Source organism: Elephas maximus, chromosome 25 (genome assembly GCF_024166365.1).
Source record: "Elephas maximus indicus isolate mEleMax1 chromosome 25, mEleMax1 primary haplotype, whole genome shotgun sequence".
Taxonomy (NCBI): Eukaryota; Metazoa; Chordata; class Mammalia; order Proboscidea; family Elephantidae; genus Elephas; species Elephas maximus.
Genome location: NC_064843.1, coordinates 20255727 through 20278198, shown reverse-complemented (window position 1 = coordinate 20278198; position 22472 = coordinate 20255727). Strand labels below are relative to the sequence as shown.

At 48.0% G+C, this 22472-nt stretch overlaps 1 protein-coding gene across 1 annotated transcript; it reads left to right on the top strand.

Annotated features, from left to right (window-relative positions):
• The first annotated feature begins 1655 nt into the window (after window positions 1-1655).
• On the top strand, window positions 1656-21589 carry LOC126067224 (somatomedin-B and thrombospondin type-1 domain-containing protein-like). Its single transcript, XM_049868932.1, has 5 exons — window positions 1656-1927; window positions 10962-11156; window positions 13094-13172; window positions 16479-16655; window positions 21175-21589. The coding sequence occupies exons 1-5, from the start codon at window positions 1684-1686 to the stop codon at window positions 21290-21292; spliced, it is 813 nt and encodes a 270-aa protein (XP_049724889.1). The 5' UTR covers window positions 1656-1683; the 3' UTR covers window positions 21293-21589.
• Window positions 21590-22472: the final 883 nt, after the last annotated feature.

Genomic DNA, 22472 nt, shown 5'->3' with positions numbered 1-22472 from the left:
CTCCCCAATTCTATTCCAATGAAGATCAGTCTTATTGATTTTTGCTATCTAATTGGCAAGAAATGGTATCTCAGTGTACTTTTATATTTAAAATGTTTTATTAGTAGGTTTGAAGTCCCTGGGAGGTGTAGACAGTTAGCATGCTTGGCTGCTAACCAAAAGGTTAGAGGTTCAAGTCCACCCAGAAGTGCCTTGGAAGAAAGGCCTGGCAATCTACTTCTGAAATATCAGCCATTGAAAATCCTATGGAGCACAATTCTAATCTGACACACATGAGGTTGCTATGAGTCAAGTCAGCTCCACAGCCACTGGTTTTATTAGGAGGTTGAGCATCTTTTCATATCCTTAATTGTCATGGCAACCACTTCTAGCCTTGGTGACTATTTCTTCTAGCTGTGACTTGCACAGAGCTAAATAATGTGCTCAAGTGGCCATGTGTGGATTTATCATCTTTAACATTATGTTTATTTTTGTGCCAGTACATGAGGATTTAGCTCACTTAAAACATTCTACAAAGAGCCCTGGTGGCACAGTGGTTAAGTGCTCTGCTGCTAACTGAAAGATTGGCAGTTCAAACCCACCAGACACTCCAAGGGAGAAAAGATGTGGCAGTCTGCTTCCATAAAGATTATGGCCTTGGAAACCCTATGGGACAGTTCTACTCTGTCCTATAGGGTCACTATGAGTTGGAATTGACTTATGGCAATGAATTAGAGCATTCTAGCACCTCCTCTGTCTTTCTGTCCTTCCTTCCTTGCCATTCTATTTATTAAAAACAGAACAAAACATTTCTGGCTTTCCATTTATGGTAGTGATATAGTTTTTTTTTTTTTTTAATTCTAAGCTTAAAGAGTGAATCCATTTAAAGAGAAATATTCAGGAAAGGAAATAATGATCAGGTGGTAGGAATGTGGCCAAAAATGAAGGTGTCTCCAAGCATTTATCTTCGGGCAACGCTGAAGACACATATAGTGGACTGGTACACAGCCTGGCTCCTATCTCCTTACATGGCAATATTTATGGTTATTGTTACGATTTTAATAACATTATAGCTATTCTTGGTAATGTTCCTATTATAATTATAAAAATAAATAGCGGCTATTGCTTTTATCAGCCACTATTTATTCTTACAATAGCGACATTACCAAGAATACCCATAACACTATTATATTGTTAGAAGTTCTGGGTAGATAAATGGTTAAAAGTTGGCTACTAGCCAAAAAAATCGGCAGTTTGAATCTACTCAGAGGCACCGAGGAAGAAGGGCCTGGCTATCTGCTTCTGAAAGATCACAGCCATTGAAAATCCAATGGAGTGCAGTTCTCCTTTGAAACACAGCGAATCGCCACAAGTTGGAATCAACTAGCCAGCAACTAGTTTATCATATTATTATCTGTTATAATATATTGCTCTGGTGATCTTGGTATCGTCTTTATCTCCGTGGCACCTGTGGGCAATGGAGACTCTGCAAAGTTGTTGAGGCCATTATCATCGTTATCTTAGTATTTCACTGACACCGAAGCTGTGCAAAGTTTGGATGGGACGGTAGGGGGTGTATATCAGCGTGGCGAAAGGTAGGAGGTGGGTCCAGGGAGGGGTCGGGCCGAGATACCCCGCCCCACAGCGGGGCGGGCAACGGAGGGTCCGTGCCCTTGGTGTCCGGGTCCTAGACTGATCCCGGTTATGGCCCCTCGCGGCGCGGCGCCGACTCTGCCCGTGGCTCTTGCTCTGGCCGCGGTGGCTGTGGGAGCCTGGGCGCAGGGGCTTCCGGGCTCGCTCTCGCCCGGGCAGGGCTGCGCCGCGCTGGGCCGCTGCTGCCCAGGCCGTGACCCGAATTGCGCCGCCCGCGGCTCCCCGCGCTGCTTCTGCGACCAGGCGTGCGGCGCGGCGCGGGACTGCTGCGCGGATTACGCGCGGGTCTGTCCAGGTGCGCCTGGGGAGCTAAAAGCCCCGGCGGGGCGCTCGGGGCGTAGGAGAGCAGCGGCCAAGCGGTGCGGGGGAGAGAGGAAGCCGTGCACTGAGAGGCTCTGAGCGTGGAAGGGGCGCACGAGCCGAAGGCGGGGAGGGGCGCACAGGGAGTACAGGGGCGCACTGGGCTTGGGGGATATGGATAGGGGCGCGCGAAGGAGGGACACAGACGCGCAGGACACCAAGGGGAAGCTTGGGCTGTGGAGGTGTGGGCGAAGGAAGGTGCGCGGGCCACCAACCGGGCGCGCGAGCCTCAGAGGGCGGAATGGAGGCGGCGGGTGGAGATTGGAGGGGTGCTTGGGAGGAGCGGGCTCAAGTACTGCGCGCGGGACTCGAAGGGCGGAATGGAGAGGGGCGCGTGGAGAGAGGAGGGGTGTATAGAAGGTGGGGGCGTAAGGACTGCCTGCGGGACTCGGAGAGGGTGCGAGGGTGGGAGCTTGTGGATGAGCCGCACGAGGCAGGCACAGGTGCAGGGAGCAGGAGACGGAACGGAAATGGGCGCTTGGGGGCCTGCTGGGGTGCGAGAGAGGAGGAGACAGGCGCTAAGGAGGACTCCTGGACATCATGGGCGGTAAGGCAGGCTGGTGAACCATGGAGGGGCGCGAAGGCGGGAGCTCTTGGACTCGGAGTAGGGTTGCCAGACTTAGCAAATAAAAATATCGGATGCCCAGTTAAATTTGAATTTAAGATAACATATATATATATATATTAGTATAAGTATGTCCTAGAGTTTGGGACTCATAAATTATTGATTGCTTTTCTGAAATTCTGGGCGTCCGGTATTTTATTTGGTTGGGGGAAGGCGTCGGGCGTGGAGGACTGAGAGGGAAGATGAGGCGCAGGCGCTAAATTGCGGGGGAGGGTTGTCACCAGGCAAACGGACAGGGGGACGAGAGCCGAGGGAAGTGCCGAGGCCTGGAAGGGGCTTGGCGTGGAGGGCGTGGAGAGACGCCAGAAGCCTTAGGAGCTGAAGGCTAACAGACTGGAGGAGCGGGGAGCGGGGTCAATAAAATCTAGGCTGGCTGGGTCGGGAGGCGGAGGGACTGGGCTGATCTGTACGCAGGCAACGTCCTCGTGTGGTCCTCGGGCTGGCTGTGGCTACAGACCCAGCCCGAGCATTCCTGGTAAGGGTTTCGGCCTCTCCGCGAGCGCTTATCAGCCAGGCCCTGAAATCAGATGCTGCTTTTGTTGAGCCACCGTGGGCAGGACTTGGTTCTTTTTTAAATCTCAAGAGTACAATTTTCATACCAAAAGAGACAAAAACCTCGATTTCCACCATCAAAATCTGAATTCTGTCACTGTGTATAATGGATGTGGTCCAACTTTCCTTTGACGGGGGGAGATTGGACCCCTCCTTCCATTCTGAGGCATCAGCGGGGCTTCCTTCTGGAGTTTACATTTAAAAGAGAGAAAGGGCAATTTTTATTTATTTTTTTAAAAATAATTTTTATTGCGCTTTAAGCGAAAGTTTACAAATCAAGTCAGTCTGTCACATATAAGCCTATATACACCTTACTCCATACTCCTACTTACTCTCCCCCTAATGAGTCAGCCCGCTCCCTCCTTCCAGTCTCTCCTTTCCTGACCTTTTTGCCAGTTTCTAACCCTCTCTACCCTCCTATCTCCCCTCCAGACAGGAGATGCCAACACAGTCTCAAGTGTCCACCTGATGATACAAGTAGCTCACTCTTCATCAGCATCTCTCTCCAACCCATTGTCCAGTCCCTTCCATGTCTGATGAGTTGTCTTCAGGAACGGTTCCTGTCCTGGGCCAACAGGTTTGGGGACCATGACTGCCGAGATTCTTCTAGTCTCAGTCAGACCATTAAGTCTGGTCTTTTTATGAGAATGTGGGGTCTGCATCCCACTGTTCTCCTGCTCCCTCAGGGGTTCTCTGTTGTGCTCCCTGTCAGGGCAGTCATTGGTTGTGTCCGGGCACCATCTAGTTCTTCTGGTCTCAGGATGATGTAAGTCTCTGGTTCATGTGGCCCTTTCTGTCTCTTGGGCTCATAGTTATCGTGTGACCTTGGTGTTCTTCATGAGAAAGGGCAATTTTAAAGACGTTCAACGTGGAAGGGAAGTCACATTTATTGGTCACCCTCTCTGCCCCGGAACTGGGCTTGTGTCGCATCTAGCCTGATTATATTCTCACAATGCCGTGGGGGTTAAGTGTGAATGTTTTTTAAAAAAAGCGAGGCGCAGAGAGGGAGGGCGTTGGCCCGCCAAAGTGGACCAGCAGGTGGTGAAAGTGGGGTCTGATCCCAAGTCCTCTAGCTCACTGCTGCTTCCCACAAGTTTGAGTGGCTAATGGTGGAAATTCAGGCAGCAGTGAGAGGAACAAGTAATTTCGGGTGTGGTGTCTCCCCAAATCATAGCAAATGAGACTCCCCCAGATTAGCCCTAGAGAAGGACTGTCTCGGGGATCCTTTTGTACCTGTCCGTTTACTTTTGGTGGTGGTGGGGGGGTGGATATGCAGAGCCTGGTTAGGTCTACCTCCGGCTGTGGGGCTCCCCTGCTGCAGCCAGGAGTGGGCGCCCCTGGAGCCAGGCCAGCAGAGGGAGGAGTGATACTTTCTCAGGGTTCGCTTGTGCCACAGGGTCACACGAGGTTATCAGCTCCCCAATGTTTTCCTCCCTACAAAGCATTGGTGGGCCCAGGACCTCAAAGCTTTGCTTCTCCATTTGATTTGCTCCTTTGGGGCCGCTGGGTCGTGTGAAGGGATCAGTGAAAACTTCACATTTTTTGCTTCCCAAGGGATCAGAGCCTGGAGGGAGTGTGGAGACCAGGAAAGGAGAGCTGGAGAGAACTGCACATTTCGTGAGCGATTTAGGGGATAAAGACTGACTTCAGTAATTGGTCGTTGTAGAGGGAGACGTCAAGGATGACTTTTTTTGTTTGTTTGTTTCTTTTTAAATAATACCTAACATGTACTTAAGGAGCCCTGGTGGTACAGTGGTTAAGCGCCTGGCTCTAACCAAAAGGTAAAAGTTACCTGTTCTGTTTGAATGCGCCAGCCGCTTCAAGGGAGAAAAAATCTGGTGATATTCTCCCACAAAGATTACAGCCTCGGAAACCCTATGGAACAGTTCTACTCTGTCCTATAGGGTTGCTATGAGTGAGAATAGAGGGCACAAAATAACATCTACTTGGGGGCAGCGGTGGTTCCGCGGTAGAGTTCTCACCTTCCACGAGGGAGACATTTTCGATTCCTGACCAATGTGCCTCACGCGCAGCCACGCCCCGTCTGTCAGTGGAGGGTTTTGTGTTGCTATGATGCTGAACGGGAGCCCTGGTGGCCCAGTGGTTAAGCGCTCGGCTGCTAACCAAAGGTTGGCAGTTTGAATCCACCAGCCGCTCCTTGGAAACCCTGTGGGGCAGTTTTACTCTGTCCTATAGGGTCTGGGTTATAGGGTTGCTATGAGTTGGAATTGACACGACAGCAACGGGTTTTGGTTTAAGATGCTGGACTGGTTTCACTGAAACTTCCAGATCAAGACAGACTAGGAAGAAAGGCCTGGCGTGCTGCTTCCAAAATCAGCCAGTGAAATCCGTATGGCTCAGGAAGATTTGATCCGAAACTGGTCATGAGGATGGTGCAGGGCCAGACATCGTTTTGTTCCATAGTACGTGGGGTCGCCATGAGTCAGGGCCCCGTTGACAGCAGCTAACAACAATAACTGTCAGGGAGGTTGTGTTTTAAGTGCTGTAAATACATTGTCTCCTTTAAGCCTCCTAACAGCCTTGTGGAACAGATGGTGTTATCATGTCCATTTTATAAACGAGGAACTGAGGCACAGAGAGGTTAAGTGATCTGCTTCAGTGGCACAGCTGTTAAGTAGCGGATCTGGGATCTGAGCCTCGCAGTTGGGCCCCAGAGCACAATATTACAGTATATAGTTGCTCAAGGTAGGAAAGGGTTAGCATGTTAGGAGAGGGAGCATTTGAACCTGTAGGTGAAAGCCCTGGACATCTTCCAAGGTCAGCTCGATTATAAGTGATGGCCACCTGCTATGCACCCAGCTCAGCAGCAGTAGGGGCTGGGAGCAAGGATGGGGTTCTGGTCCCCTTGAAGCTGATAGTCTATTTTTGAGAGACAAGGTAGTTGTAAAGGAAATCATTTTAGTTAGGGCTTGGATGAAGCTTGGAAATAATTGTTGAGTATGGAGTGGAGGCAGGGAGAGAATGGGGCCGAAGTGACTAACAAGGCCTAAAAAGATGGATATCACTTCTTCACGTTTTTCAAGTTCTTTACTGAATGTTTTCATATATTTTATACTCTTTAATACTTAATTCAACCCTGTAAGGACCAATGTCCCCATTTATTCACTTACGTATTCATTGTATTAGTCAGTACTCGTAGAGTTGTGACACAACTCAAATTGATTTAAGGGAATTTTTTTTTTTTTGCTCAGGTAACTCAGGTATCTTAGCTTCAGGCTTGGCTGGATCCAGGTTCTCCAAGGATGTCATTAGGACTCGATCTCCATGTTTCAGCTCTGCTTGTGTTAACTTCTTTCTCAGGCATGCTGTAACCAAATGGTGACAAAGATAGTCTCCAGTAGTTCCAAACTGGCATTAATCAAGCAGCTTAGCAACCTAGTGGAATGAGAGCATCCTTTTCCCAGTTGGTACAGCCAGAGCCCTAGGGTTGGTTCTCATTGGCCCAGCTGTGGCTGTATCCAAACAATCACGGAGCCCAGGGAGAAGGAATATGCCAGTTTGCTATGTCTGGGTCACATGCTCCACCCCAGGAATGAGAGGATGAGGTCAGCCCAGCCCAAACCATGTGGACTGTGAGTGGGGATGGGTGGTCCCTCAAAAGAAAGCTGAGGTACTGTTACCAGAGCCTGGGCATAAGGAGACTGGGCAGACAGCAATGACAGTCGCCCACTCCTAGCTGTGAGAAACCAGGAATTTCAGGAACTCAAAGTAAAACCACGCTGAGATATTAAATAGGGGGAGGAGGAGATGAGTGACCGCAGATGCTTGGCAGGAAAAATTAAGCTTTTGAGCTACTGGGGTTGGGGTCTCCAGGATTCACCATCAAAAAAGACCGTTTGTGACCCACTGCAATAGGAGATGGGAACCACTCATGGATTTCAGGTGGCAGGTCAGAGCTGCGTTCTAGAAAAATCCTTTTGGTAGACAGGAGGGTGGATGGTTAAGGGGATGGGCACTGAGGCTCAGAGAGGACGTGGGGTTTGGAGAGTCCAGAAAGGCATTTCCCTGCAAGCCTGGGCATGTCCTAGTGGGAACAGAAAGATTCCAAGAGGATGTGGGAAATTCAGTCTGGCTCCAGCAGTTTCAGCTAGCACGATATTATCTGGGTCCCCAAGGTTGGATGAGCAGCCTTAACTCTCTTCTGCTTCTCTGATAAGCTAGAATTTCTCTCTCTTTGCTTACTCAGGGAAACCCTGGTGGCGTAGTGGTTAAGTGCTACGGCTGCCAACCAAAGGGTCCGCAGTTCGAATCTGCCGGGCGCTCCTTGGGGCAGTTCTACTCTGTCCTATGGGGTCGCTATGAGTCGGAATCGACTCCACCGCACTGGGTTTGGTTTTGGTTTTGGTTCTTACGCAGAAAAAGGTGGGGAGGGCTGTTAGTTCGAGAAACACTGCCATCTGGTGGTGCCTTTTGAAATGCCAACATGTGGCCCTATTTGCTTTGTTGTCTCTAAGACCGGATTTCCTCATTCAGTATTCATATTAAAAAAAAAAAATAAAACAAAACAAAACTCAAACCCCTTGCTGTTGAGTCGATTCTGACTCCTAGCAACACTATAGGACAGGGTAGAACTTTCCTACAGGGTTTCCAAAGATGTAATCTTTACGAAACTGCCACATCTTTCTCCTGTGGAGCGTCTGGTGGGTTTGAACTACTGACTTTTCCTTTAATAGCTGAACTCCTGACCACTGCACCACCAGGGAGTCCCTCTGTGCCGGGCACTGTGCTTGGTGCTGGGCTACAGCAGAGAAAGAGACAGACGAGGACCCTGCTTCCACGGAGCTGAAGTTCTACTGGAGGAGGTGGCCGTGATGTGGATAAGCACACCCGTGTACAGAGTTCGAGTCCCTGGACCTGTGGGAGCGGTGGTGTTAGTTCCCTGGGGGTGACTTGTGCACATGCAGCTTGGTGACTTCACAGATGCTGGCGACATGGATAAAAATTTCTAATTTCTGCATAGGGCTGTCCCTGCCTGGCAGACAAGGCAGGGGATCATGATGGGGCATTGGTGAGCCCCTTGGTCTAGCTGCCCACCAGTGCCTGAATGTCGTCTGTGGTCTCCCTGCCAGGTTGTCCAGCCACTCTGTGAACGTATCCAGTGGCGCAAATCTCTCTTTTTCTAGGAGGTTCTACTGTTGACAACCCTGTTTTGCCTGGCCAGCTACATTAGCCGTCTTGCTGGTCTGCTGCTTCCACCCTCACCCCCACACAGTAGCCAGAGACTTCCTTTTAAAACATTAAATGTGAGCATGACACCCTCTGCTCAAGACTTGGCAATGGCTTTTCCTCATGGTTCGAATAAAATTCAGATTCCTTACAGTGGCCATCAAAGCCCTCTACGATATATCTCCCCCCCTTTCCGATGTCACCTCCTACCACTTTCCCTTATAGGTATTCTGCCTCCTTGTTGTCCCTCCGATAGCCAACCTTGACCCTGCCTCAGGGCCTTTGCACTGGCTTTCCCTCTGCCTGGAACACTTTCCGCCAGATATGTACACAGCCCCCTCCCTCACTTCCTTAAGGTCTCTGCTCAAATGTCACTCATTATGGAGGCACTGACCCCACTGTCTAAAATAGTTTCTTATCACCTGACCCTGCCACTCTCATTCTGCTTTGTTTTTTCTCAAAGTTACACTTTATTGCTTATTGTTTGTTTCCGCTGCTGAATGTCAGCACCTCAAGGGCATGGGCTTTTTCTGCTTTGCTCATCTGTGTTCCCGGCACCCAGCCCAGTGCTCAGCACCCAGTAGGGCGTACATACTTGTGGAATGAATGAATAAAGGTCCCTGTTGTATTGACAGCATGCCAACTGTCTGCATTTGTCATTGCAACACACCTGTGAGGTTGTGGTTTGAACGCAGGTATGTCAGACTCCAACACCTTGGTTCGACTTAGGCACACTGCCTCTTAAGCCCCAGTGGTCTCATCTGTGAAATGGGTTGACTATAGTGCAAACACACACAGGAGCTGGGGTCCTGGCAGGTGACAGGTGGCAGCCCAGGAGGCTTTAATGGAAGAGGATTTACTGAGGGCTTGTTCACAGAGAGGGGGCCAGGGCTGCAGAAGGAAATGGGGACAGCAGGGTCCATGGCTGAGGGTCCACTGGCAGGGCCTTTAGTCAGGAGGAATGCAGCCACTGGTAGGCTACAGCCACCAGAGGGGGCCAGAGGGAGTGGGGATATAAACACCTGGGCCTTTTGCTCTTCCCACCCTGTGATCTCTGCTGGGTCCCCCACCTATACTGGCTGAACTCAAGATAGTGGGCAAGGGGGCCTTGGTGTTAGACACACTTTCTGGGAGAGAGGGTGGGGGGACATGTCTATATATATTTATAGACATGTATATAGATATGTATACATATACAAAACCAAACCCATTGCTGTCGAGTCGATTCTGACTCATAGTGACCCTATAGAACGAGTAGAACTGCCCCATAGGGTTTCCAAGGAGTGGCTGGTGGATTCGAACTGCAACCTTCTGGTTAGCAGCAGAGCTCTTAACCACTGAGCCACCAGGGCTCCATATAATACATATATATGCTTGTCAATTATAAATGCCAGATTCAGAATAGTGTTTACCTCTGAAGAAAGAAATATGTGTATTTTGGTGTTTTATGTATATGAATATTTTGTATATTTTAATATATATTTAATATTTAATAGCAGTTCTGCAGGAGAAAGCCCTGGTAATCTGATAAAAATTGGAGCCTAGAAAACCCTGTGGGCAGTGCAATTCCATCACATGGGGTCGCTGTCAGTTGAAAATCATCTCGATGGCACCTAAAAACAACATTTTTGCTATACCTGTAATTTCTAAACACTATAAAAAAAAAAAAGAAAAAAAAGTACTGCGGAGCCCTGATGGTGCAGTGGTTAAAGAGTTTGGCTGCTAACCAAAAAGTTGGCAGTTAAAATCCACTAGCTGCTCCTTGGAAACCCTTAAGGGGCAGTTCTCCCCTGTCCTATAGGGTCACTATGAGTCGAAATCGACCCGACAGCAATGTGTTTGGTATATAGTCCTGTAAGGAGCCCTGGTGGTGCAGTGGTTAAGTGCTTGGCTGCTAACCCACCAGCTGCTCCACGGGAGAAAGACGTGGCAGTCTGCTTCTGTAAAGATTTACAGTTTGGAAACCTTATGGGTAGTTTACTCTGTCCTACAGGGTTTCTATGAGTCAGAATTGACTCGATGGCCATGGGTTTGGTTTTGGGTTTATGTAGCACTGCTTTGCAGGTTTAAAAACTCTGTGTAAATCGTATCTCACTGAATGTATGTCTCCTTTCACAGTAGCTTCTGTCCGCTCCTGTTTGTTGGTGGGTGTAGCTGTAGTTCATTCATTCATTCTTTTCTGCGGACGAGGAGGAACAGCCAGTGTTTACTGAACACCTGCTACGTGCCAGGAACAAATGCTTTATATGTCATAGCTGGTGGACCCCCCGAGACCACCCAATGTGGTAGACACGGTTCCTATTCCTATTTCACAAGGGAGAAAACTGAGGCACAGAGAGGTGCTTCCTTAGGAAGGGTTTATTGAAGGAAGGAGTAATAGAAACAACCCAACAATCACCGTGGATACTGGATAAATAAAATGTGAAATTCTAAGCCTGGGTAGGCAGAAACAGTTGTAGGGAGACTTTCAAGGAAGGCATGAGCTCAGATTTGCACAATTTCTAGTTGTCAGTGGGGTTTGCTTGTGGGAAAGGTGGGGAAGACCTGGCCACCGGCGAGCCAGACCTTGTAAAGCCCCCCTTGGAGATGCCGCCTTCTCTTCCAGCGGTACCCTGCGTGGTGGCAGAGTGGAGTGACTGGAGTCGCTGTGCCAAGCCCTGCCAGGTCTCCTACCGCGTCCGCCAGAGGCACATCCTGCAGGAGCCCAGGAATGGTGGTGCCCCCTGTCCCCCGCTAGAAGAGCAGGCTGGCTGTATGGAGTACTGGAGCCGCCAGGGAGTGGAGTGCCAACAGTCCTTGCGTGAGCTGGGGGTGGCCACAAGTGGCTGTCAGTGGGAGCAATCTGGCTGGACTGTCGGGGCCCCCATGATCCCTGGGAGGGGCCTGAGTTTGGGGTGGGACTTTGCCTTCCTTTGCCCTGTCTCCCCTCCTCACCTTGTGGATGAGGTAAGAAGTTCTGACTTCTTCTGGGCATTTCAGTGTCCTCTCTCTACTCATTTCTCTGTGTAAATTGATCAGGACTTTTTGTCAGTGCAAGGGATGGGACACCCAACTTAAAATGACCTGAGCAAAATTTCTTGGCTCATGTAACTAAAATTGCCGGGGATACATTCAGGCATGGCTGGATCCAGGGGCTCAAACAATGCTGCCAAGTGTCTCTCCCCCTCTCTCAGCTCTGCTTTTCTCTGTGTTGGCCTTATTGCCAGGCAGAGTGTCCTCCTCTAATGGTCTTTGATAGCTCTAGGCTTCCAGGAAGAAGTAGCCCCTTTCCTCTTAATTCTAGCAAAAGCCCTAGGACAACACTTGTTGGCTGACACGGGTCATGTGCCCACTGATGAACCAATGGGCATATATGATTTGAGTTAATTCTGGCAACTCTATGATGTAGGTACTAATATTATCCCCATTTTTGTGATGAGAAAACTGAGGCTCAGGGAGGTGCAGTAACTTGACCAAAATCACTCAGCTGTAAGAGGGGAAGCCGGGACCAGAAACCAGATTTATCTGGGTCTCTCCTCACTGCTTTAGGCTGCATCAAAAGAAGCAGGATCGCTGCTGGAAGAGAGGAGAGACAGGAGATTGTGTGTACAGTGTGTTACAGCTGCCATAGGTTCAATCCCTATGGCAGCAACAGGAGGAGGTACCTGGGATGTCCCTGTGTGGCCGTCCTCTAGGTCACCAGCATTAGTTAAGCACTGGTGTTTCATCCAACTCGATCTCTCAGGGAGTGGAGAGGGATGGGGACTTCTTTGGCTTTGTTTTCCCCTAACTCTTGTGAATTGTGGCTATCAAGTCTCCTCCTGTGTGTTCTCCTAATCTGCTTGCTCTAGGAAGGAAGACTTGAAAGTTGGCCCAACAAAATAATTTTATTAATTGATTAATCCATCCAACCATCCCTCTGTATCTCCTCTCTTCCATCCTTACATCTTCTCATCTTTTCATCCATCCATCCATCCATCCGGCCGTCCATCCATCCATCCATCCATCCATCCATCCATCCATCCATCCATCCATCCATCCATCCATCCATCCATCCATCCATCCATCCATCCATCCATCCATCCATCCATCCATCCATCCATCCATCCATCCATCCATCCATCCATCCATCCATCCATCCATCCATCCATCCATCCATCCATCCATCCATCCATCCATCCATCCATCCATCCATCCACTCTTTTATCCTATACCATTTCTTTTATCTATTCATCCATCCACCTGTCTTCTCTTTATCCATCCTTCTTTCCACTCATCATTTCTTTTATCTATCATTCATCTACCCATCTCTCTGTCCTTCCTTTCTTCCATCCTCCCATCTTCCATCCTTCCTTTCTTCCATAATTTATTCCTTCCATCCATCCATCCATCATCCATCCATCCATCCATCTGTCCATCCATCCATCCATCCAGTTACTGACTCTTTTATCTATTCTTTTTTACTTATCCACTTATTCATTCACCAAAATCACTCATTCACTCAAGGAGCTTTTACTGAGACTCACTGTGCACACACCAGGCCCTGTGCTAGGCCCTGGAGTCTCAGGGGTAAATATGATTCCGCCTCCAATACTGAACAAAGGGTATGAGGACTGCCTACCCAATTCTAAGATCCTGCCGTCTCCTTGGGGTTCTCAAATAAATGACTTGGTGCCGCGGATACCCAGGCCTGGCTCCTCTGTGGTGCCACAACCTGGGTACTGTGCTGCCTGATTCAGTTTTCTCCTTGCTCTACAGTCCCAGCTCTGATAACCACGGGCAGATATGGGAAAGAGCGGAAAAAGCGAGGTGTACCTAAGGAGCAGGAGACAGTAGGGTAAGTTGAAACAAATGAACCCTAAGGCAACCTAGAATCTATGACCATTCTTCCTTGGACTAAATGTCTTTCATGATGTCTCTGTCTTACTTCAATAGTTCCCCACTTCTTACCATGTTGCTTTTGTAAACTCATCAACATGGATTTTGAAGTCCTCATCAGTTGGTCTTCATTTCTTCATTCATTCATTGATTGAATGTTTATTGAGTGCCTATTATGTGGCGGGTGCTGTGCTAAGCCTTGGAGCTATTGCAAGGAACAAACAAACAAAAAGGCAAAATAACCTGCTTTATGGAGTGGACATTCTGGTGGGAGGAGACAGAAAAAAAGTAAATAACGTGTCAGATGGTACTAAGAGCTATGGATAAAAGTAAAGCAGGGAAGAAGGTAGGAGTGCCAGGAACACCCTCACTGAGAATTTGAACTAAGATCAAGAGGAGAATATCTGGGGAAGAACATATCTGGAAGAGGGAACAGCAAGGGCAAAGATCCTGAGGCAGGGCACACCTAGTATGTTCAAAGACCAGCAAGACCAGTGTGGCTGGAGTGCAGGGATAGTGAGAGAGTAGGAAATGAGGTCAGAAAGAGAGTGAGGGTGAGATCACAGAGGGCTGTAGAACTTGGGCACTTTCTCTGCATAAAATGGGAGTCATGGGAGGGTTTTGAGCAGAGGAGTGACATGATCTAACTTAGGTTTCCACAGGATCCCTCTGGATACTATGTGGAGAATGGATTGCAGAGAGGCAAGGGGAGAATCAGGGAGACCAGTGAGGAGGAGACAACAGTTATGGTCCAGGCAAGAGATGAAGGTGGTTTGGACCAGGATGGCAGCCCTGCTACCTTGTGAAGCGTGGATTGTAGGGACTGGAGACAAGTATGTTGCAAGATAGTGGTGGTAAATTCAAGTTTCTAGGGCAGTGTCTGACACTGGTAGTTAATAAATATCAATTGAAAGACCGAGGTCTGAACTAAGGCAGTGGAAGTGGAGCTGGAGAAGAGAGCTATGTTAGTTAGGATTCGTTTGATTGCAAGGGAAAGAATCTCAGCTCAAACTTGCTCACGTGAAAAGGAGGCTTATTGGTTTACATAACTAGGAAGGAAGTTTCGGAATAGTATTACTTTAAGCATGGCTGGATCCAAGAGCTCCAATTATGTCCAGACTTGCTCTCACGCTCTCTCTCTCTCTCTTCATATATTGGCTTCCTTCTCAAGCAGGCTCTCTCCCTGCTGTGGGCAAGATGGTCACCAGCCCCCGCCCCTCCTGCCTCCTCCCAGGTAGCAACTCCAGCAGAAGGTATCTTCTCTCCCAGACTCAGTGTATCATTCTCACTGAGACCCTGTGGGGAACTCGGATTGGTTAACTTTGATCACCCATCCACTCTTGTGGCAGATGTGGTGGTACAAGACGAGGCACCCTGATTGGCACGTGACCAGCCCCTTCAAGACTGCATAGGGTGAGGGCAAGAGTTTACCAAAGATACCACAAAGAGGGAGAGAGAAAGTGTGTCGGGAAGACATGCTTTCCATTTATCACAGGTGTCTGGTAAGGGCCAGATTCCTGAGAGTTCTGGGGGGCATCTCAGAGAGGGAAGGGCTAGGAGCAGGCTTTGGGCTGTCCCTGGCAGAAGGCAAGGGTTTACTCCTCCGGCCTCCTAGAGCCCTCAGCCACCAGGGGGCAGCAGCCCTACACAGTCACCCCTGAGCCCTTGACAAGCTGTGTCCTCTCCAGCAGGGGGTGCCATTTATTGCTACACATGAAAAAAGTTGGGTAGGAGTAAAAATTTTGGTAAATTGAGTCTTATTTCAGATACCCGAAATGGGGAGCTTCCCTTTGCAGTAATTCTCACGGTAGATCTTTTCTATAAAAGAAGATCTTTTGTTAGATGTGGCAACGTGGATATGAGTGTCAGTTTAGGCTCTTCTAGTTTTGTTGTGAAGGAGCCTTGGTGATGCAAAGGTTAAGTGCTCAACTGCTAATCAAAAGGTCAGCAGTTCAAACCTATCATCTGCTCTGGGGGAGAAAAGACCTGGAGATCTGCTCCTGTAGAGATTACAACCTAGGAAACCCTATGGGGCAGTTCTACTCTGTCGTATAGGGTTGCTATGTGTTGGAATCAACCTGATGGCACCCAACAACCACAGCGTTGTTGCTGTTGCTGTGGAATTGATACTGACTCACAGCGAACTTATGTATTCAGAATGAAACATTGCCCGGTGCTGTACCACCTTCGTGATTGTTGGTATGTCTAGATGGTTCCAGTTTAGACACCACAACTTATTAGTGTGACTTTGGGCAAGTTATCTCTCTGATCCTCAGTATTCTAAACTGAAAACTGAGGGCAACACCTGCCTCACAGGGTTTTCCTATTTCGTTGGCCCAAAATGATTCATTCAACAAATATTTATTGAGCCAAATACTACTCCAGGAGTTGGACGCAACAGTGAACAAAATAAACAAAAATTCCTGCCTTTGTAGAGTTGACATTCTGGTGGAGCAGACAGAGGAGAAATCAAATAGATAGCCTGTTGGATAAGGTGCTTAGAACAGGGCCTGGTACATTAAGTAAGCCCTCAATCATGTTGACTTAAAAATCAGGAGCTGAGTCTTGTGTTGTATGCAACCTATTGATCTGAACTGGGTTGCCCAAAAGGTTTCTTCTTATTTTTTTAAATAATATTTTATTGTGTTTAAGGTGATAGTTTACACAGCAAATTAGGCTCCCATTTTACAATTTCTACACAAATTATTCATTGGTATTGGTTGCATTATCCACAATGTGTCATCATTCTCATATACTCCATTCTGGTTGTACCATTTCCATTACTCTAGTCTCCCTGCCTCCTTACCTTCTCATCTTTGCTTTAGAGTAAATTTTGACCATTTGGTCTCGTATCGATGATTTTTTAAAGGAGCTGATTACTTATGGGTAATATTCTTTATTTTATGAGCCAATCTGTTATTTAGCTAAAAGGTGACCTCAAGGAATAATTTTGGTTTAAGGTTTAAAGCGCATCTCAGGGTGATAGCCTCAGTGTGTCCTCTAGTCTCAACCGGTCCAGTAAGTCTGGACTTTTTAAGAATTTGAGTGCTGTTCCACATTTTTCTCCTGTTTTATCGGGATCCATCTATTGTGGCCCTGATCAGAACGGCTGTTAGTGGTAGCCACGCACTAGTTCTGGTCTCCCAGAAGGTTTCTATATCAAGAGGAAACTCTGCCAACCTGAGCCTGCATAGGGCTGGGTATACCATAGGTGCTTCATAAATGCTTATGGTGCTTGGGGTGGTGTCTCCCTGTGTGGCTGCAGGTACTGTGTCCAGTTCCGGTTGGGGCCCATCCCGGGGAGCTGCAGGCAGGTGAGGGCACCCCACGCCCAGTGGATGAGGTATCTGACCCAGGGCCACACGGTCTGCGTGAGGTGCGAGTGGCCAGCCCAGGACACCAGGAGCCAGCGCTGCTATGGGGACGGTGGTGGGGCTGGAGGGTGAGCATTGGGACTTGGGTGTGGGGAAGTGTGACTGTTGAGCCTGGGGGCTTCTCTGCTGCCTGAGATGGTGCCACAGGGGCCAGCTGCTGCTCCCTGGCCAGAGTGGGGTCAGCAGGGTCCTGATCCCAATGCCCAAGGAGGTTAGCCTGGGATAGGAGCCGGCTCCTGCCACCTCCAGCTGTGTGACCTTGGGCAAGTCTCTTAACCTCTCTGAACTCCAGTTTCCTCATCTGAAAATGCAGATAATAGGAGGACCTTCCCGCGGGTAGGGCAAGGGTTAGTGTGATTGTACAAGTTGAGGGCTTGGCACAGTGTGCTGGCAGCCAGGAAGTGCTCGAAAAAGGGAGCTGGTGTTTATCAATGTATCTTCAAAATTCCCTTAAAAGCCAAGTTTGGTTACCTTCATTTTATGGATGGGGAAACAGGCTCAGAGAGATAGTGCAACTTAGTCAAGGCCACACAATGGAATTTGAACCCAGATTGGGATCACATCAGCCCCCTAGACTGTGTCTTATAGGAGGAGGGTGTCACTGAAAGCCCTTAGCGTACTAGTTATAATAACAGTTAACATTTATGGAAGGTGGCCTAATGGCACGACAGTTAAGTAGTTTGGCTGCTAACCTAGTGGTGGTGGCTGGTTTGAACCCACCTAGTGGCTCCATGAAAGAAAGACCTGGCAACCTGCTTCTGTAAAGATTACAGCCTAGAAAACCCTATGGGGCAGTTCTCTTCTGTCACATTGAGTCACTATGAGTCGAAAATCAACTTGACAGTACACAACAACAACAACATTTATTGAGTACTTACTATGTGCCAGGTATTATTCTAAGCTGTTGACAGCCATTTATTCATCATTCATTCAATAAATACTTACTGAGCACTTACTACTGAGTATGGGCTATGTTTTGGGTACTGGAGATACAGCAGTGAACAATGCAGACGTAGTCCCTTCTCCTATGGGACCAACATTCTACTGTGAGAAGACAGACCTTAGACAAGTAAGTCTATAATTTGTCAGACAGGAGACTAGTGCTAGGGAAAGAAAGCAGAGTGAGGGGCCAGTCCTGGGGATTGTTATTTTTAAAAGCATGATAAAGGAAAGTGACAGTAAGGAGGTGACATTTGAACAGAATCCTGAAGGAAATGAGGGCAGGTGCCATGTGAGTATCTGGGGGAAGGGCATTCTGGGCAGTGGGAACAGTAAGTGCAAAGGCCCTGAGGTAGGAGTGTGCCTGCTCCATTTGAGGAACAATAAGGAGACCATTGCGGCTGGAGCAGAGTGAGCCAGGAGTGAGGTCACATTAACACACAGTAGACCATTGAATTATTCCAAGAATCTAAAGTGGGTCCTTTTAGGATACTCTCTTCTCAGATGAGGAGAATGAGATGAGGTACAAAGAGGAGCCCAAGGTCACGCATCTAGCAAGTGGCAGAGATGGAATTTGAACCTAAGCCACTCAGACGCCAGAGCCAAGCTCTTAAGTCTATTTTAAACTATCTCCCATCGAAAGTGCGCTTGTAGTGCAAAGGATTATTACATTGTTGGAACGAGGGCTGTCTCTGGGGTCTGTCCAGGAAGTTCTCCCATTTCCAAGGGTGTTAATTTCCTTTCTTTTAAAATTAAGCAGCCCCTTTTCACTGCAAACTTAATGCAGGGAATGTAGATGCCAGGTGGGGTGTTAGGGACAGATGTACTGGGACAAGAGGCATTGGGGCCACACAGGCTTGAGTTCAAATCCTGCCTCTCCTTACTAGTTGTGTGCTCTGGGTAAGCCCTCCACCTGATCCTAGTAGACCCACTGCACAGAGTTGTACGAAGGGTTCCAAGCCCTTTTGTAGCACCTGGCCCTTCTTGGATGCTTAGTGGGTGCTCCTATTGTCATGGCTAAGCTGTAAAATAAGTACAATAATACAGTACCTACTTTGTGAAAATGAGACATAATAGATGTCATGAACATGGCACATAGTAGGTGCCCAACAAATAAATGACAGATATTATTATACTGTAGGGAAGTCATCTCTGCCTGCCCTCCTCCAACCTCTCTCCCACTTACCCGTCCTAGATCTGAGATCCCACCATTAGATATTCATTCCTTGGGCTAGATGTTCACATCTTAGAGCCTAAGTTTATCCACCCATCTTTGGGTGAGCCTTTCCTGCCTGAAGACTCTGATTAAACCCAAGTTTTCCTTTTTGGATGGAAATACCCTGGGATGAGAAATATGGCACTGTGGTGAGGCTGAGATGGGAGTTGTGGAGATCCCTGCCTCCACCAGGATGGAAAGGAGCGGAAAGCAGAGAGCAGCATCTCTCCCTGCTCCCACCCCACCCAGGGCCAGGTTCCCAGAAGGTCTAATTGGAGCATGAGCTCACCAGGCAGGACTGGGCAGAGCAGAGGATAAAAGAGAGGAGGAAGATGAGCTGGCAGCCGGATTCTTTCCGTGGGCAGCTGGCAAGGGTGGGCATGCAAAGGGCACTGGCTGGAGAGGGATTAGCCTGTCAGTTGGGGATTTTAGGAGGGTTTGTTTAGCCTGAGGGAGCCCTGGCGGTGCAGTGGTTAAGAGCTCGGCCACTAACTAAAATGTTGGCAGTTTGAATCCAGCAGCCGCTCCTTGGAAACCCTATGGGGCAGTTCTACTCTGTCCTATAGGGTTGCTATAAGTCAGAATCGACTTGATACCGATGGGTTTGGTTTGGGTTATTTAGTCGGAGAAGTGTCTCTGATTTGGGGAGGAGCAGAGAATACCTGCCTTTTAGCTGCATACCTACTGTGTGCTGGGTGTCAAATAGGTGCTTTATATGTGTGTTTCTCATTTATCTAGGCCTCACAAGTCCTTCTGAGGCAAAAGACAGTCACTCCACTTAAATGCTATGATAGCAATAGTAATAGTGATCTGAACAGCTGTCGTTTGTGAAGTACCTATTACGAGCCAGGTGCTTAGAAGCTTAGAATGGTACCTGGCACACAGTATTCATTATTGTTATTATCTTACATCTTTTAAAGATTTGAATTCTACATACAGAAAACTGGCTAAAACATACATGAACAGGTTAACAGGTGTTTGGAAAGGAGGCCCACCTGGGTAGTCATTACTTCTAAGAAACAGAACCTGGCCAGCCCCCCAGCCCCTTTACACGTACTCCTCTAACTACAGCCACTCCTTTTCCACTGACTTTAAAAAAAATCATATTTATGTGGTTGTTGTTGTTGTTGAGGATACATACAGCAAAACATACCCCAATTCGACGCTTTCTACAGGTACAATTCGGTGACACTGATTACAATCTTCGAGTTGTGCAAACATTCTCACCCTTCTTTTCTGAGGTCTTCCTCTCCCATTAACATAGACTCACTGCCCCCTGAGGTTTCTTTCTAATCTTTCTAGGTGCTGTTGTCAATTTGATCCACCGATGTTTAAAGCAATCTATTTTGTAGTTTTCCTTATAGCTTGGCTCACCTCGGTGTGCACCTCTAAATGCTATACATTTGCTTTTTTTTTTTTTTTTTTTCAACTTTATATAAACCAAATGATGCAGGATATGCCCTTTGGAATCTGGCTTCTTTTGCTTGACATCAGGTTTGCAAATTTCATCCACGTGGTTGTGTTGTAGCAGTAGATGGCTCCTTCTTGTGGCTGAAATGGTTAGTTGCTATCATCATCATCATCACCAGCATCATTATTATTTTTATTTTCTTTGCACACAGTATCCCCTATAACCCTCCCAACACCTCAGAGAGGTGAGGGCTATTGATAACCCTGTTTCCCAGCTCAGGAGACTGAGGCTTCCAGGAGCTGGGTCACGAATCCTGGCTGATTCCAGAGCCTGTGGTTCTAACCACTCCACTGTGTTTCCTCCCAAAAGGGGAGGAAAAGAGGGCACAGAAAGGGCAAGCGACTTGCCTGAGTTTGCCCAGCAAGGACGTTGATAGTACCACCTTGCTGTCTACCCCCCTTTCCCTGGGACACTGAGAGCCATCTGAATTGCCCCAGGTGGCCTCTGAGTGTTGGCAGCCCTGTGGTCAGTCCAGGGACTCCTTCTCTATTAGGCACAGGACCCAGTACCCACACAGTTCTAGGGTTCACAAAAATATTTTATAACTTTTTTATATCAGAAGAAAAATGATATAACCATAACGACTATTTAGTAATGAATCCAGAGTCCATGGGTGGTATACATGGTTAAGTACTCAGCTACTAGCCAAAAGGTTGGAGGTTGGAGTCCACCCAGAAAAGCCTTGGAAGAAAGGCCTGGTGATATAGTTCCAAAAGATCGCCCTTGACAATCCCATGAAGTGCAGTTCTACTCTGACACACATGGGGTCACTATGAGCTGGAATTGACTTGACAGCAGCCGGTTTGGTTATAATAATGAATCAAGCCTTTGTCTTTATACAATACAGTCGTAAAACATAAATTTAAGTATTTTTTGCATGGAGGAAGGGGCTCACGAGGACAAATGTCTCCGGAGCCCAGGACAGTAATTGTGTGACCTGAGCCAGCCTTGTCTCTTGCAGGAACCAGCTGTTGGTGTGGCAGGCGGCCGGCCACGCCCAGTGCAGAGGGAGCTGGGAGCGACTCAGGCAGCTCCAGGACTGCACCTGCCCTGCCGTCCACAGCCTCATCTTCATCTAGCGACCACAGGCCTCAGACTGCCCAGAACCCCTCTTGCAAAGCCACCTGGATGGCAGGGAAACCTCCAGGGCTTGAGATCCCGCAGGATGGGGGGATGGGGACAAGCCTGCAATTTCAAGACTGAAGGAACAAGCCTTGTCCTTATGTGAAAAATAGTGCCAGCTGAGTCGCAGCCTTACCCACATCTTCCTCTAGTTCAGGACTTCCTAAATTCCCTGTCTACACACACACCCTTATGGCTTCTGCCTGGTCCTTCTTACCTGTACACAATCTTTTTTTAATTGACTCTCCACTCCCCCGCCCCACCCCCCCTTTTTAAAGCTTAAATAAACATATTTTAAAAGGAATATACTTAAATACTTTGTTTAAAAAGGGACTGTTTGATCATGGCTATAAATGAAAACAAGTAATAGTAGCAAACATTTATTAAGCACTGCAAAGGCACCTCAGAAGAAAGGCCTGGTGACCTACTTCTGAAAAATCAGCCATTGGAAACTCTGTGGAGCACTATTCTACTCTGACACACAGGGAGTCGCCGTGAGTTGGACTGACTCGATGGCACCTGGTAAACAGTGTGCCAAGCACTGTCCTGGCCCTTTAAATGTATTGACTCACTGGATCCTGATTACGTACAATTATTATCCCTATTTTACAGGTGAGGAAACGAGGCACAGAGAGGTCAAGTCACTTGCCCAAAGTCACACAGCTAGTGAGTGACAGAGCCAGGATTTGAACTAGAACGTCAGCTCCACGAGGACAGGGATTTTGGTCTGTCTTGTTCCCTGCTGCGCTCCTAGTACCTAGGACTGTGCCTGGCACACAATAATGCTTAATAAATATTTGTTGAATGAATAAGTGAGTGAATGAATGAATAAGTGAATGGCCAGTTGCCATAATTAGAAGGCAACCAGAAAAATAAACACAATGGAAGCCAAACAAGTTTGGCTAGGTCTTGTGTCCACCCAAGTTGCTGAGTGCAGAGCCTGCTGTGTCTTTGTTCAAACATGAAATTAAGAAGTTGTTTTTGGATGCCATTGAGTCAATTCCAACTCATGGTGACCCCATGTGACACAGGAGAACTACTCCAGAGGGTTTTCTTGGCTGTAATCTTTATGGAAGCAAATCGAAAGGTCTTTCTCCCGTAGAGCTGCTGGGTGGGTTTGAACCTCAATCCGCAGCT

What these genes read in the sequence shown, in the direction of transcription:
- LOC126067224 (XM_049868932.1), top strand. Translation starts at nt 1,684, where the DNA reads ATGGCCCCTCGCGGCGCGGCGCCGACTCTGCCCGTGGCTCTTGCTCTG. An exon ending in TTACGCGCGGGTCTGTCCAG is followed by an intron (nt 1,928 to 10,961) that starts GTGCGCCTGGGG and finishes CTTCTCTTCCAG; the next exon opens with CGGTACCCTGCGTGGTGGCA. An exon ending in AAGGAGCAGGAGACAGTAGG is followed by an intron (nt 13,173 to 16,478) that starts GTAAGTTGAAAC and finishes GTGTGGCTGCAG; the next exon opens with GTACTGTGTCCAGTTCCGGT.